This window comes from Polyodon spathula, chromosome 2 (assembly GCF_017654505.1).
Source record: "Polyodon spathula isolate WHYD16114869_AA chromosome 2, ASM1765450v1, whole genome shotgun sequence".
Classification (NCBI taxonomy): Eukaryota; Metazoa; Chordata; class Actinopteri; order Acipenseriformes; family Polyodontidae; genus Polyodon; species Polyodon spathula.
The window spans coordinates 30,707,271-30,725,484 of record NC_054535.1 but is presented as its reverse complement, the minus strand read 5'-3'; the positions used below and the strand labels follow the sequence as shown (position 1 = coordinate 30,725,484).

At 38.1% G+C, this 18,214-nt stretch overlaps 1 protein-coding gene across 1 annotated transcript in view; it reads left to right on the top strand.

Annotated features, from left to right (window-relative positions):
• Positions 1 to 11,261: 11,261 nt before the first annotated feature.
• Positions 11,262 to 18,214, top strand: part of LOC121295227 (platelet-derived growth factor C-like) — a 108,748-nt gene continuing 101,795 nt past the window's right edge. The window contains exon 1 of the mRNA XM_041219658.1: positions 11,262 to 12,174. Within this exon, the coding sequence (XP_041075592.1) occupies positions 12,063 to 12,174 (112 nt within the window). The 5' untranslated portion in view covers positions 11,262 to 12,062. The remainder of the gene's footprint in view (positions 12,175 to 18,214) is intronic.

Here is an 18,214-nt window from a genome sequence, read left to right as displayed (position 1 = left end):
AGCACACCCACCCATGTCTGACTGTAATTATTGTTTATTATTTGAAACCATCTTCTTTTGTTTGGGAACTGCAGTTCCACCATTGGTGATGGGGAATTGGTCTCCAGGGGTGATGGCGAAGAAGCATCCCTGAGCAATGGTGAACTGGCATCCCCGGGCAATGGCGAACTAGCATGACCGGGCAATGGTGAACTGGTATCCTTGGGCGATGGCGAACTGGCATCACCGGGCAATGGCGAACTAGCATGACCGGGCAGTGGTGAACTGGCATCCCTGGGCGATGGTTAACTGGCCTCCCCAGGCGATGGAGTGTCTTTACCGGATGCACCACTTGGGAGCACAGAGACTTTGTTATTATAATAAAAATACAACTTAAAAAATAGAACTTTTATTCTGTGTTCCACCGTTCCGGGTTTTACCCAGTCCCTCTAAAGTTGATCCCGGTAATGTTAATTGCCAAGAAGTGTTTGGAAGAAGGTACTTCCTATTAACATTCAATCTGAAGTTTGCACAATTGAGACTATTCCCAAAGTTGTAGTTTACAATAAAACTGTGCACTTAGTTTGAATCATGACACTGTATACTAAAAACAGTTCTGTACACAACCCCTATAATCAAGACTATTCTCAAAGTTGTAATTTACAAGAAAATTATGCACTTAGTTTGAATCATAACACTGTATATTAAAAACAGTTCCCTTTCAATTCGAAGATGACCACCAAAACCTTACTTATGGTATATGCCTTCCTATTGGTAGGTATTCACTGAGCTCTTTATATCAGAGCTGCTGAACTGTTTCTGAGGTGATGTCCTAGGTCCCGCTTACCGAGGGATTAAACAGTTAGCCCACTGAAGCCAATTTCTCTTTTTGCTTCTCAAGACAGTAAGGTAAGACCTCTTTGTACAAACTGAGCGTATTTGAAAAGAGCTTTTCTGAGTTGACTGCAGTTCCCCTGCATTCGCGGTGAAAGCTGGCTTGCCGCTTTCGTAGAATCAGCGGCTCTAAAATAAAGCCTATTTTTCTCCTTTCTTCAGCAGCCTGCCTCGCTTGCATTGCAGGCTACCTTTTCTTACTGTCTCTCATATGTGTGCGACTGCCTGTGCAGTATTGATTTACAAGCATGTATGTGTGTGTGTGTGTGTGAGTGTGTGTCTTTTCAAGCCTACACTCTTGGGGAAAACGCAGTTCCTTCGCAGGTGCTAGGTCTTGCTGTACCCCCGCTGCTGAATTATTCCGCCGGCTGCCATGCATGCAGTAGTGTGGAATATAAATAAATAAAATTATACTGTTGTTGTTGCGTGACCGATCGCACAACCCAGCTTGCCTGTGTTGTGCTGTGGATTTAGCTGCAGTGCAGTGTTTAAAAACAACAGCCAGTCAGCCTTGTATTTCCTCCACCAGGGCTGCATTTTTTACCCGCCCCGCTGTAGAGTAAACCTTGCCGGTTGCCTTGGCCCACCCACCCCCTGTTGTTTTCTAGTTTGCCCATTGCGGCTTTAGCCTGTGTGTCTCCCTGGTATATGCTATGCGCTGACCAGTTGTATGACTACACGTGGTCAGGGCAGGCACTGCTGCTTTAGCTGACCCCTAGTGCTTCGGTACCTCGGTGCACACTCAACCCTTGGAACTTTGGTGCCTCGGTGCGCACGGTGCATACAGTGCCTGGAGCTCATGGTGCTCGGTGCACTCGGTGCGCACGATACTTTGGTGCCTCGGTGCGTGTACAGACGGTGCTCAGTTCATGCGCACACAATTAATTCCACCATTGCGGCCTTGGTCAAGGCTCCGCCTGTGGGAGATTACCTAGGGACCCTGTGTGCACGAACCCGCAGTGCAGAGTTAGGAGATACACCTGAAAAGGACGTATGCAGTGGAGACGTAGGTGACCCTCCTTGCAAACACAACAGGTATACTGACCGCCTATATGGACCGCATACTGAGGGAAGTCCCACTCCCAGAGCCGGTGGCTACCGAGTTATGCCTCCTTTCAGGCATGCTGCTCCAGATCTCTGGCCTTCAAGGTTAAGAGCTAGGCTGGAGCCTGGCAAGCCTGGTAGTAGCTCGCAGACAGCTGTGGCTATCACAAGCAAGGGTCCCTGATGCCGATAAGGTGGTGCTGTTAGATGCGCCGATATCCCCGGGGCACACTTTTAGGCCGGCTGTGGAGATTCTGCATCTTGGCAAGTGGCCGCTCTACTCCCTCCCAATACTCGGGCACAGGGCAGGTCGAGACTTTGGCAATCTCCCCAGGCATGCACTATTACCAGGATGGTTCCAGTTCCCAAGGCTTGTGGCCTCAGACCCATCCGTTTTCTACACACCAGCTGCAATGCTGGTGCGCTTGCACCTTCAACACATGGGTACTCGCACAACTCTTAGGTGCTACAATTCCACATGGAGTCTTTTTGCTTTTGAGGGTTCATGAATACATCCGTGACAGACCCTCTTCAGGTCTTGGTACTCCAAAAGGAAGTGGCTGCCTTGCTGTGCAAGTGATCCAATCGCCTTGTAGAACCCACCTCCCATGGAGATGGGTTCTACTCAAGATACTTTCTGGTACCTAAGAAGGACAGTGGCTTTTTCACCCCATCCTAGACCTGAGATGCCTTAACGAATTTTTGAAGGAAAGGAGGTTCCAAATGCTGACCCACCGTCACATTCTCCAGTCCGTCTGGCTGGACGACTGGTTTACCACCGTGGTTTTAAGGGACAGTTACTTCCACATTCCCATTTGTCCTGAGCACAGGAAGTACCTCAGCTTTGCCTTTTAGGGAAGCGTTTATGAGTTTTCCATCTGCCGTTCGGGCTCTCATTAGGTCCTCATATGTTTTCAAAGTGCGGGGACACTATCGTGGCCCCCTTGTGGTTGCAGGGGATCAGAATATTGAACTACATCAACGACTGGTTAATTTGTTTCCATTCGCAAGAGGGAGCAGTGGCCCACACGACGATTGTGGCAGAGCATCTGACAAGGCTGAGGACATGTTTGGGAAAAAGTGGGCAAGGGTGTAACAGGGCCAGAAATGCCCTGTTCACATTTATTTATTGTATGTTATTATTATTTCTATAATTATTTCTTGATTTGATTAGTGAAACCTTTATGTTGTCTGACACTTTATAATTGATTTGTTGGCTTATCCACTGTTTCCCTTGATATGTTGAATTATTGATTCATTTAAACACCTGACTATAAATAGCCCATGTTTTTACAAACGGGATGCCATCCTGGGGTTTGTGTTTTGTCTGTCTGTCTGTTTTTCTGTCTGTCTGTCTGTGCAAGAGTGGGAATGCAGCATTTGAAGTTTGCCATTACGAGTAAGAGAGAGTGAAACGGACCAGTAAATGGACCATTCTGACAATAAGTATTAGGCTGATTGCATGCCGGTGTTGAATAACGAACATGAGAGGTTTGAGTGTTTTAGCCTGTTGGTAGCCGACCGGAGTTTAGGAACTGAAACCAAAGAAATAGGCTATATTGTGATGCTGGTTTCTCTCACTCTTTTCCTGTGTGTGTTCCCTCCCCTGTATGGACATTGTGTGTGTGTGTGTGTGTGTGTGTGTTTTAGATTTTCAGACGGTTGTATTGTTTTTATTATTACTGTTTTACTGTGCTTTTAAAATGTATATCCCCTCTATTTACAGGTTAGCAGTATTCTTCAATTTGCACTTTGCGAAACAAATGATTCCAATTAATGTGAACCTTGTTTACCCATTCAAAATCTCGCTACCTATTTATAGGTGAATGGAATGATTGTCTTAAACAAGTACTGACTTTAAAACAATGTGCTGCTATTATCGGATTATTTTTTACAATAAACACACTTCTTTAAAATGTCTCTAAAATGTATGTGCAGCAGGTTGGCTTGTGCAGTGACGTCAGGCCAGGAAGTAGACAGACACAGACAGCACTGGGGTATGAATGTTCTGCTTGCATGTTTGAATGATAAATAAACAAAAAAAAGTTTTAAAAAAGCAGAACATTTCACAGAAACAAAAAGGCACGATGTCCAAAACAAACAGAAAAAAAGAAATCAGCTAGTAGTGTGCTGGTGTAAACCCAGCACGGGTAGCAATTGTTATTATTTTATGTTTTAATTCTCTGTAACTGACGGCTCTCGTTCCACCTCTGAACACACTCCACCCTGTTCACTCCCCTTTTTATATTGTGGCCGAGGGAAGCCATTACTCAAGAAAGCCCACTTTGAATCCCGTTTGAAATATGCAAAAAAACACTCTGTAGCCATGTGGCAAAAAGTTTTGTGGTTTGATGAAACTAAAATGCAACTTTTTGGCCTAAATGCAAAGCATTATATTAGGCGCAAACCAAACACAGCTCAACACCCAAAGAACACCATCCCTACTGTGAAGCTTGATGGTGGCAGCATCATGTTATGGGGATGTTTCTCATCGGCAGGGACTGGGGCACTTGTCAGGATAGAAGGGAAAATGAATGGGGCAAAGTACAGAAAAGTCCTTGAGGAAAACCTGCTGCCCTCTGCAAGAAAGCTGAAACTGGGATGGAAGTTCACGTTTCAGCATGACAATGACCCAGAGCACACAGCCAAAGCTACACTGGAGTGACTGACGAACAGTGGTCCTTGAGTGGCCCAGTCAGAGCCCTGACCTAAATCCAATCGAAAATTTGTGGCAAGATTTGAAGATTCCTGTCCATCAACAGTCCCCAAGGAACTTGACAGAGCTTGAACAGTTTTGTAAAGAAAAATTATCAAATATTCTCAAATCTAGATGTGCAAAGTTGGTAGACACCTATCCCAACAGCTGTGATTGCTGCCAAAGGTGCTTCCACCAAGTATTAACTCAGGGGGGGTGGAAACTTATCCAATTATGATCTTTCAGTTTTGTATTCTTAATATATACTTTTTTCTCAATAAAAGCTTTTTTACAGTGTGGAGTATGGTGTGTAGATAAGTGGAAGAAAACCCTCATTTAAATGCACGAAACTCTGAGGCACTGACACAACAAAATGTGAAAAAATTTCAAAGGGGTGTAGACTTTCTATAGGCACTGTAAATGTTTTAGAGCTGCAGACAGTTTTTTCAGAAGGTTTGAGGGAGACACGTGCTTGTCCGTACAGACAAAATAACAATGATGACTTATATCAACGAACCAGGGTGGCCTCAGGTTGCCCAGTCTGCATCGCGTGGCCCACAAGCTTTTGCTCTGGGCACAAGAGATCCTCCTCTCACAACGGGCAGTACATCTGTCCAGGATGAAAAACTGGGTGGTTCTGAGTGGAGCTCCCAGCACCTCAGAGTAGAGGCTTTACCCTGAGGTGGTAAGCCTCATTTGGGAGAGCAAGATCTCTTTGCCTCCCAGGAATCAACCCACTGTCCCCTCTGGTTCTCCTTAACAAGAGCCGGGAACCACTGGCGGTAAATGCCTTGGCATACCAGTAGCCGAGGCAACTATTATATGCCTTCCCACTGCTTGCCTTGCTCCTGCTGTGTCAAAGCCTGTAGCTCTGGGTCTGGCCCCGGAACGGCTGCATTTGAGCCATCTAGGTCTGTCCAATTGGGTTATTGACACCCTACAAAATACTAGAAAAGTGACCACACGTTCCCAGTATGGGTACAAGCGGAGCATCTTTCAGATGTGGCGTTTGCCTTGTCGGTTCGACCTCTCGTCCTGTTCTGTGGCATTAATACTGCAATTTTGCAGGACCTGTTTGACGAAGGGAAATCCCCCTCTACATTAAAGGTCTATATGGCAGCTATTTCGGCTTGCCACGTCAAAATTGACTCAGTGTCTAGCTGCCTGTGAAGGACATTTTTCCTGGCTTGAGGTTGAACGTAGTGCTTAATGCACTCATGAAGCCTCTATTTGAGCCCATGCATTCATCTCAGTTAATATATTTATCACTTAAAGCATCTTTCTTGCTTGCAATCACCTCTGCAAACCAGGTGAGTGAGATTCAGATTCTTAATTGCAAAAGCCTGCTTAATTTTTGCAGAAGCTAGGACAAAGGTTACCCTCCGTACCAATCCTTCTTTTTTGCAGAAGACTATCTGGGCATTTCATGTCAACCACACCATGGAATTGGAGGCTTTACATCCACCTCCTTTCCAGTTTGACAGAGAGTTGCAGCTCCATATGTTCTGTCCAGGGCAGGCCCTATTGTAAGTGACTCTGCATATAACGCACAGTTCACAGATATTATTATTATTATAAACAGAGGCTCTCCAAATGGATAGCAGACACAGTCAGGACTGCCAGGAGCGAGCCAACTTGCCCCCTCAGAAAAGCAGATCTCATACAATGGCTGACAGTAGCAATAATCAAACCCTTCCTTTAAAAGGGAAACATTTAACAGATACCAACAAGCTTTTTCCCACAGGCTGTTCTACTTCCCTGATTAAAAAAACTGAATGAACGCAACCCAGCTCAATACTTCACATGGTGATAAGAACATTGTTTTAACAACATAACAAATCTGTCAGCTTTGAAATTTAGGCTAAATTGAAAACATAACATTCCAACACAATTTTTACTGTCAACTTAATGCTCTTTTCGAATAAGAATGTCAGCTAATTGCTAGAAATCCAGAAATAGATTCAGAAGGCGTTGAGTTGGACTGGATTTTAGATCATTATTAATTGATACACTCACACTATGTACTGTACCCCTTTACACAAACTCCTTTAGCAATATATTTTCTTTTTTTTATTGTTTATTCAGGAAAGCTGTATGAGCTTCACTTAGCTTGTTTAGAACGGCGTCCTGATGAGAGCAGCACCAGGTTACAGTTTTCAAATACAAAAATGTACACAGTATACATAAAAAAATATGCAGTACATACACAAAGCTTTGTCAAGTACTAAAACAGCTTTTTAAATGACAGTGTGAGGTTTCTGATCTATGAGACAGCAGTAAAAGCAAAAGATTTTCTACCTGCAACACTTTCTACAGTAGTAAAACATTTTATGTCACAGACATTGCGCAAACTATATTCACACGTGAACTCCTGAAACAAACTATTATAGTTAGCAGGTCATGTGTTATATAAGGTGGAATATAAAAAGAATATATAGTTATATATTCCTTTAAAAAAGATACCTATATATATATATATATATAATATATATAGATATATATATATTTTAATTTTAATAAAGCTGTTGTGGTAGAGTAAGCTTTTCAGAAACCAGATTGATAATCAGTAAATAAATAATTTGTTGTTAGATGATTAGTCAATAGAGTTTGCACTATTTTTACAATAGTTTTTGATAACACTGGTAAGACAGATACAGGTGTATAATTACCGGGGCCATGACATCCTCACTTTTAAAGATGGGAGATACTAGAGCTTGTCTTAACTGGTGAGGCATTTCACTAGACATAAGAGGCATATTAATAATATACTGAGTGGTCTTTTCAAGGGGCAGGCAGCAGCTTTAAGGAGTCTATGGGTTCTATCCCATCTGCATCTGCTTTTTTGGAAACATCAATTTGCATGAAGAGTTTTTATACTTCACCCTCATTCAGTGGCTTAAATTTAAATTTGAGGCAAGATTCAGAGTTGTATCCACTTAAAAGTTTTATAGTCAAGAGTTTTTAATTTACTTTAAATTTGTAAAATAGTGGTTAAAAGCATTAGGGATCTACACCAGGTCACTAACCATTTTTCCTTGCAGGTTTAAGTGCGAAGTAAAAACCATTCTCCTGCTGTTAAATGATTTATTAATACCCTGCCGAAGATGCCCTGATTTTTTAAATTTGCATCTATGTCATTTAAGAAATATTCAGTTTTTGCTTTTCGTATTAAGCTGTAGTTTTATTTCTCAGTTGCCTATATAATATTTTATCTGAATGATCTCTAGTTAATATAGATCTCTGCCATGCCTGATCTCTCATATGAAACAGGTCTATTAGGTCTGGGGTTACCCAAGGTAAGTGATGTGATTTAACTCAGGTTTATCGCATACCATTATGAATTCTGAGAAAAAAAGAGACCAGGCAGGTTTTGAGTTCGGAATTATATTTGCTACATAATTAAGAAAGGCATTCAGCTCACATTTATAAAAAGACCTGCACAAGATTATCTCCACTGGTCCTTTATTTGTTTTAGCCTTCCAAATACAATAGCCTGGACTGCTAGTACCCCACATTTGGTCACTGGCTACTGAGCTTTCAAGACCATGATCCAGTCTATAACAGAGTGATTACCTGACTCAGTATTTATCCTAGCAGGTTGATTAATAATTTGATATAACTGCCAATCATCCAGCAAGCTTTTTGCTTTTTTTGTACTCCTATCTTGCCAGTTTAGGTTTACATTGCCCATTAAAATGAATTCCTTCCCTGATATTTGCTAACCTGCTGTTAACGCCACTCAATTGCACATTCGCGATGAGCACAGCCGCATGCATCCGTTACGCTAAACTGCAGTTATGGATCCTTTTTCAAAGAAGCTATGAAACATTTTGGTATGCGGTTCAATGAAATGAAAAATTCTGATGATGTTTCAATAATATACAAAACCAACAACTTTAATTTACAATCATAATGGTTTTAAATCGTATCTGCATTAAAAGTATACAAAGTGGATAAACTGCTTTATCAACTTCTGTTAATGAAATTGATATCTTTCATGGCTCATATCTGTAAATTTAATGTTTTGGTTATATTATAAAGTTAATTATCTGTGTAGTTTATTGTTAGATTTACAGTGACTTCAAAATAGGGTCAATTATGAAAAAAGAAACAGAAGAGTTACTGTACTTGGTATACTGTCATGTTTAAAACATGTACACAGTATAAAGAGAATTGCACAGGCAGCTGCATATAGAGCAAACTCTGACATCCCAAGGGGCTCTCTTGGTGATTTTAATAATTAACTAAATCTTTAATAAATAAATAAATAAAGACTGTCCCCCCCTCCTCCAACTCCAACAAATTGTAATGCTGTTTGTTGTTTTTTGTTACATAGTGAGAGACAGTGAGAACATTCTCATGTCCCACTTTAGTTTCTGTACTGGTTGTTAGGGGTGTGCAGAAATTGAGATTTAACTCTGGGCATGTGCTCTTCCAGTACAAGTCTTAAATGGAATAACTGTAGTGGAATTGCCATCCTTATAGTAAGGGAAGTCACTGTTTAAAATAATTTTTTAAATGACCGTTAAACATGAATAGTGTAATTACAATATTTTGCCACCAGGTAGCACCAAGCGCTAAGTAAAAATCAATAATAAATCAAACATCTTCAATATAAAACAAATGTTAGGGTAGGATGAATATAAGCTTAAAATCAAGGGCTGCAGCATTTTTCAGTGCTTACTGAGGAGATAAAGAGGGAACATTGGGCAGTGCATTGCTTGGACTCACCTGGGAAAATTAATTGTAGATTGATAGCTTTGCGGGTAAACTTCTAGCATCTTTAGCTGGAAAATAATATTCACACAGAAGTATTTCTGTGGAAAAGATAAATAGAGAAAATGTAGCAACTAAAGCTTAAGATGCTTATGTAGAACAGAACTGTGTCAATCCAATTAACCTAAATGACCCACACAGAATAACGTTGACAAATTATTATTATTATAATAATTATATTATTATTATGATTATTATATAATAATAATAATAATAAATAGGACCTAATGTTTGTAGATAAAAGAGCCCTCCAATACTCCAACGTGGCTCACAGTTTCACAAGGACACATTATGGTATTGATTAAAATGACAGTGATATCTGAAGGTGACATTATTTTCTAAAGGGGCATTTTCCAAAGTTATGCTATTAAACCTTCTTCTCTCTTCTTTTCCATTACCATCTGACATGGTGTTATACACAATACACATCTTTGTGTCTTACCCAACCACATTTAAACCAAACACTGATGCAAACAATTGAAATGCTCTTTTAGCCAGATATGTTTTTGTTATTATCTTTCCTTCATTTTCCTGTGAATTATTATTGTGTATTGAGTATATTTATTTGCATATTAATGGAAAGGTTGGTGCAGTGAATCTGAGTCAGTCAAAGAAGAACAAAAAGAACATAAAATGCACTCAACAAGCACTGACATCTGTGTAGCAGAATATGTGACTAATATTATACTATATGTATATGTGATGAATATTTCATTCTGATATCCATGCATATGTTGTTTAGTATGGCAATATTATAACAACAAACAGTAATTAATTATAATGTTTATAAACAATTTGTCTATATAATACTAAAATGCAAATTATTAACATTATAAAATATTTTACTGTGTGTTTCCTTGACTTCGAATACCGTATGAAGTACTACGTAAAATTGCAAAAAAAAAAAATGTGAGAAGTGATGTGCCTTGTCGTTTATTTTAACAAAATGTGAAGTAAATTGAAACATCATAAGGGGATTCCACAGTTAATATTGAAAGAAGGCTTTAAAACCAGAAGAGATTTCTATGGCATACAGCTTTATTTATTTATTTATTTATTTATTTATTGTTTTAAGCTGTTTCTCCTAGACACCCTACCCTAAATATCTCAAGGTACAACTCCCGAAGTAAACATTGTGCATTCAAATCTGCCAGTTTAATTTGTTGTTAACATTTGTACACTCACATTCTCAGCAGCTTAGTTTTAATAAAGGCAGGAAGTAATGCAAGTGACGCTGCTTGCCCAGTTATCTGAGAAGTGTAGCTAATTGACAGGCCACTGTGCTGTGTAATATAGTATAGTCTCCAAAATTAATTTGCATCTCTACAGGAATTATACGCAAAATACAACTATGACTTCAAATAAAGTGAGTAATATATCAGTTATACAATAGCTTTATCATAGGCTAAACGCATTTCCGTACTTTTCAGATAATTATTTATTAACCATGATATATGTACATTATTGTTTAAACATAAAGTATATATTTTTTTCATTTGGATTTCACCAGGCTTACATTTTAATTATGACGTCTACATAGTGCGAAACATACAAATAGTTATTGTTTGTACTTTTTAAAAGCCGTTAAACGTATGCTTAATAATCATAATTATAATAATTAATAATTATTTAATAATAATAATATAATAATATATAATAATAACTTATATGGTATTATAATATTATTATACTAATAATAATAATAATAATAATAATAATAATAATAATAATATACTTTGAATTGATTGAAATCTGCATGGAGAAGATCCGGTACATCAGTGGTTAAATAGTTCCCGGGGGGGAGTTTCCTGTGTCGGGAAAGTTTTACTTTATGTTATACCACCTGTTGTGTCGCCAGTTGGCAGTCTGTATTCACCCAGGAGTCAGACCCTGCAGTCTCAACATTGCAACTCTATTCCATATTCTGTACAGGAGGCTTCACACAACACTGGTAATCCTTCTTTACTGAATCAGACGGAATTTCACCCGCGGGCTCACAGATAAATCTTTAGCTACGGCGCGAGATACATCTCTACTTGGAATGCACGACTTTGGAAGTTGCTTTTAAGAGGTGGAAAATACAGTTTATGGTTGAAAAAAAGGACACTTTTGAAATGCATAATCATACAAATGGAAAGTAAAGCGAAATCAATTTTCCAGGGTATTTTAAATTAAATCAAACGTACCGTAACAACTTTTTTTTTTTTTTTTTTTTTTTTTTTTGCATGAATATGCTCATGCTTTCTTTGTTCAAACATGATTGACCCTATCTGTTATTTATATTGCTAAATACATATTTCGGCGGACGGTATATATGTGTCAAATGTAAAGCTATCATCGAGTTTCTACAAGTTGTGCCAAGTTTTTGTAAAGCTGACAGGTGCTTTGCACTAACTTTTCATCCTGCCTCTGGTGAAGTACGTCAGTCATTTTTTGAGAATTGTGTTTAGTCTCTGGGCGCTAGCGAAGGACCTGGTTTCTTTTCTTTTTTTTCTTTTTTTTTTTTTTTTTTGGCATTTTGGATGGGATATTATAGATGCCACCCTATGATTATCTGCTACAAATGTTGCCAAGCCAGGATCAATGTTTTCTTCCTATTGAAGTTAGTGCATGGTAAAATTGACTCCGAAACAACAATTGTGAAGTGCCTATAGCTGCCGCAACATTCATCCAAATGATCCCATCATTATTATTACTCCTACTATCTTCACTCCAACAACATGGATCAGAAGCTGAATCAAGCATCAGCAACAAGTTTCAGCTTTCCAGTATGAAAGAACAAAACGGTAAGAACCCTACTGTAATAAATTCTAGCAATGCTGTGTGGACTGCACGCCTCTACTGTTCTTTAAACAAGTTCTGCAACCCGGGGTTGAAAAGCGCAACACAGCTTGGAAGCAGGCGTGTACATATTCAATTGAATTTTATGCTGGTTCTTAAAAAGAAGAAAAAAAAAAAAAAGATAATGATTTTTTTCCAGGCAGCAACTTCCCTGAGAGCTAACGTTAGTGAATGCACAAGTTTTGTTTCCTACAAACTGCCTTATCGTGCATAGGAAGTGGAAATTACTTTAGCTTTCAAATGTACCAAAAGAACCTCTAAAATCCTCATTCTCATGGGAGCAAGTTTCTTCAAAGCTGTACAAGGCTTCTTTCATACAGAGGGCAGCTTCAGGGTGTGTAATGTGCTTACCCTCTGAACCCCTCCTAATTTACACTGTTTTTCTAACTCAGTTCCTGAACTAAGGTTATTACCTCCGTTTATCAAAAATAAATAATAATAATAATAATAATAATAATAATAATAATAATAATAAATATAATAAATAATAATAACGATGTAGCTATACTTGAGATCTGACAACAATCAAGGTGCTGGGTTACCTTTTCACCATTCATTTACCCTAGCAATTTAACATATGCATTGATGTCAAGATTAGTGCATCACAAAGACTGGATTTGAACAAAAAAAAAAAAGTGATTGAGATTTGAAATTATCCATTGAGGTGCAGTGTGAATTTATGAGTAAGACTGATGGAAACTTCTTACAATTAAGAAAAATGTTCAGAAATATCAATCAATTTTATATAGCGCCTTTTATTGCACACCATTCCAAAGCGCTTTACAAAAAAAAAAAAAAAAAAATGTTATTTGCAACGATTAAAATGCTAACAATTAAAATATGACATTTCTATTTTCCATTTTCCATTTTCCTGTTTTGAAAAAAACAGTATGTTTTTAATAAAGATTTAAATTCCTCCAGAGTGTGTCAGAGTTTCTGACAACTGGAGGCAGGGAATCCCAGAGGGAGCACAAGTAGAAAAATTCCCACATCCCAGAGTGATATACCTAAATAAAGGAACGGTCAGCAACTTAAAACTTGAAGAGTGTAGTTGACGTCTAGGTAAATAAGGATGCAGCAAATTAGATAAATATGTAGGCCCTATTCCCCAAACACCTTTATAAATCAAGAGTAAGATCTTAAATGTAATATGAAACTTGATGGGCAGCCAGTGCAAATTTTCCTAAACAGGTGTAATTTACTCAGTCCTTTTTTTATCAGTCAATACTCGTTAAGTTGCATTTTGGACCAGTTGTAACCAATTCAACAGGTGAGAAGGCAGCCCAATCAACAATGCTTTACAGTAATCAATATGCAATGTCAAAAAAGCATGGACCAAAATCTCAGTTTCCTTCCGTAAAAGGTAACAGCGAACTCTAGCAATGTTTCATAAGTGGTAGAAAGAAGACGAAACACTAAGACCAGAATCTAAGATCACTCCCAGATTCCTGGCTGAAGTCGATACAGCAATGTCCCGACCACAGAAGGTCAGGGACAGTGATGTAGTTTGAAGTTGCGTCCACCTGCCTACCAAAATAATATATGTCTTATTAGAATTCAGCTGTAGAAAGTTTTTAGTCATCCAAACAACAATGTCATCCAAACAAGCAGATAACCTACAATAGGCATTTGTAGTGCTAGCAGTAAATTCAATATACACTTATGTGTCATCAGCATAAGAGTGGAAATTTAATCCATGTTTTCAAATTACATTTCCTAGTGGGAACATGTAGAGATTAAAAAGCAAACAAATCACTGTGGGACACCCGATGACACATTAGACATAGTCCAATTATGTCAATCCAACATACTTATACAGTTGATCTAGTAAAATGTAATGATCAATGGTATCGAAGGCAACAGTGATATCTAACAAAATAATTGCTGCTGGCTTGCCATTGTAAGCGCTATTTAAGAGATCATTAGCTGTACACACCAGTGCTGACTCAGTAGTGTCCTTTGTCCAAAATGCAGATTGACATTGTTCAAGAACATCACTAGTAGAAAGATATTCTAGTAATTGTTTAGTGTATAAAGTGTATAAAGTTTTCTCCATTAGCCCAAAAAGGGAGGTTCAGTATTGGGATGGTAATTGTTTAAAACATCAGAATCTAGTAGGAGTTACACTAGAAAGTTTTAGGCTGCTGGAACCACCCAGATTCCAAAGACAGCATTTTAGTTTTGGAAATAAATGCAGCAAGATAATCGACGCATTGAACTACAAGCTTAGTTGGCCAAGAGTGCAGAGAACAGGTCGTAGAGTGCAAATTATTCATTATAGTAACAATATTGTCAACTTTAACTAGAGTAAAATTAGAAAGGTTTATATCCTTTCTCACAACGTTCTCAGAATGTAGAGAGGAAGTAGAGCCAGCAGTATGGCTAGGATGTAGAATTTTGCTAAAGGTCCAATACTTTAGAGTTGCCATGACCCTCTGTGTTAATGGCAGCGTAATAAACAGTTCCAGCTGATTATAATTAGATTACATGTTTCTTCCAGATCTCCCTATTGACAGTAACACCCGAGCTCCTCCATTTACATTCCAGTTTCTGTCCAATCCTTTCTAAATTTCTAAGATGGTCTGTATACTAGGACAAGGAATGGACATGAGTTACTTTCCTAGTTTTTAGAGGAGCAACGTGATCAATAGTGTCAGTAAGGGTGGAGTTAAAGATGGTAACTGCATCATCAACACATGTAAGTTCTGTATTAAGTGGAAAATGAGAGGAAATCAAGAAGGTTAGAGGCAGACAGTAGTGCCTTAGAACAGTAGGTTATAAGTTTTGAAGTTGGTCTTATGAGTGAGAAGGAGCATTTATGGTAGGACTAATAATGAAGTGATTATAGATAGTCAGATCTTTTATAGTAATGTTTGAGAGAGTAAAACCCTGAGAAATAAGATCTAATGTATGACCATGAACATGTGTTGGAGAGTGTAGACTATATGAGACCAAAACAATCAAGAACAGGTTGTAAACATGCAGCCAGAGGAGAAGATAAGGAGTCAATATGGATATTAATATCTCCAGTAATCATTTGAATCAATAGAAATTAAAGACAACAAAAATTTTGTAATAAAACTTGAACTATATTTTGGTGGACAATAGATGAAAAGAAAGGACCTGACAATTTAATTGTGAGTTAATTAACAGACTCAAATATATATATATAATAATATTATATATATATATATATAATACTAAATTAACATTATGACTATATATTGTGTATATTAAAAAAAAAATTTCATATAAATATATTATAATATCATTAAGCATGTTATTCATTACAGACTAGCTCCACAGTTTATACATAACAATTCTTATTACAATCAAGTATAAGGACTTGTGGTCCTGCATAGTGGGTTCCACATCAAAAATGACGTAATTGGCTGGCAAAATTAACTGTCTTATGCAAATTCGAAACAAGGCAGTGCAGCAATGTTTAAAGTGATGTTTTTCAATACTATCAAGTTCTGTCAGGCATTGTAGCCATGTCAGCCAAGTGGCATAGTTATCTGTCTTTAAAAGTCAAGGGCATAGCAAATGCTTCAGTCTTCTGTGAAATTTTTGCTTATTTAAGCAAGCAACTGTGTTTAACCAAAGAAATTAATGTTGTTCTTCCATGCTGTTCGTTAATGTGATGACATGTGGCACCAGCAGACTGCCAGGGCTACTGATCAAAGCGCTCCCCTGGGATCAATCTATAATCAGTGCGGCTTGGAAAAAAACAGGGTGGGGAAAGCGTTCAAAATAGGCTGGATACCAGCACCACATTGAGTGAAAACTAGCTAGGTTATAACCTTTGACATAAACATGCAGTCCTTCTTTTCGGATCACTGATATCAGATGCCACTAGGAACCCTGCTACTGATGTGTGAAAATGTAGCTTGCATGCATAATGGCCATTGTGTAGTAGCTCCTGGGTTCAGTGTGATCGTTTGCGCATGCAATGCCACGTGGTGACTTCATAACTTGAAGAAAACATGGTAACTTTGAGTAAGTTGAGAAAGCCCTGCATATATTTGGAACTTCAGTTATTCTATTGGTGCTTTTTTCACATAGACTCCATAAAGTGGACATAATTTAATTATTCCCTAATTTAGAGTTTACTACCATTTAACTAGATTAAAGAGGGATTTGTGGATTAGACCCTATTTAAGAAGGATTAGTTTGAGTTTTACTCAGTATTACTCATGTGTAAATTTGGCCCAATTGGAATATTGTTTTGTGTTTTATTGTTCTTAAAGTAAACAGACCTGGACAAAAATGACAAGGCTTCTGGGAGTGCTTTTTATGCTTTTATAAATTTGGTGTCTGTAATGAAGTATAATTTCTTGGGCTGCATTTACTAAGATTAAATGCATGAAGGTTTTTAGTCATGAAACTGTTCTAGACCATTTTTGGCTTTTTAACAACCTGGATAACACTATTTCATGAATATCAAACTTTGTTTTATTCATAAAATACACATTATTTACAGTATACAAATGCAAGGCAAGCTTTGTGCATAATTCTTTGGTGATATCTTAAACGCATCCCCATCCCTTCTCAACTTAGAGAAAATACCTTCTAATTAGGCCGGATTATATATACACATACAGATCCACTGGGTCTCTGCTGGTTTTGCTTGCTTGCCTGCATCTCTTTGAAAGACAAGCACATTGGAGTTGATGTAAGTATAGGCGCAGTGCAAGTAATTGCGGATGCAAAATTCAAATGACCTTACGGGCAGGCAATTATTTTGCACCGCGCCCTATGTAAGTTTAAGAGCAATGCAAATGACTCAACATGCACAAACAATGATCCGCAATTATGATAATGAGGGTCTCAATGAGCGCATTGGTCTATTAGCGGCCACACTTGCAGAGTTAGGAGTATAAAGAGCAGTGGTGACATTTGTGGAGTATGAAAATACAAACCAGTGGCCCCTAGATTGATGCTGGGGTCTAGCTCATCCCTCAGTTCAGCTATGAGTTCAAAGATGACCTGCGGAGTGAGATGATAATGCTTTAGAACCGCATCCTCTGACATCCCAAACAAAGTGATCCTGGGATTGAATATACAGGCTTTTTTGTCTTGCTCTTCTCCTCCGAACGTGTTCCTGTATCTCCTCAACAAGAGCCAAGTGTTGCCGCATCAGGAAGTGAACCACAGCAGCCATCCTGAAGCCAATGACAGGTCTCTGCAGGTGTGTGCTATTATGAAGCTCTTAATCACTTACTTCTACAATCGTTTGCACCTTATTAGTAGTGTTTTTGGAGGGTCAGAAATTGTCTAAGTGCAAGGCAAAATTCTTATATTAAATTGGAAGGCTGTGTGGTCCAGTGGTTAAGTAAACAGACTTATAACTAGCAGGTCCCCAGTTCAAATCCCAGTGCAGCCACTCACTCATTGTGTGACCCTGAGCAACTCACTTAACTGCCTTCTTTCAGGTGAGATGTTATTGCAAGTGACTCTGCAACTGATGCAGTTTGCACACCCTAGTCTTGTATCTTGTAAAGTGCTTTGTGATGGTGGTCCACTATGAAAGGTGCTATATAAAAATTAAGATTATTATAATGTTTGCTCCTGCTCAGTACCCAGATCCCACCCAATTCCATGCTCTTTTCTTCATTTGAATGCATTTCAATTTAATTTTAATGGAAACCCTGCCTATGCGGAATTACCATATTTGGTCATGAATATGAACACTTTGTTTTTAAGCGCTTCTAGTTTTGGAACTTGAAGTCAGAAATTAAACCCTGATACATCTAGAGAAAGGTGTTAAGTACATCTTTTCAATAATATAATATATTCTGTTGTGGGATCTTTTGTAATTTTTTTCATATGAGCTACACCTCCCAAAAAATTATTCGATAAATATTTTAAAAAACTGACGATTTCAACTTCTTTCGAAGTTTCAAAACTATATATATATATATAATATATATATATATTATATATATATATATCATATATATATATATCTATATCTAGATATAT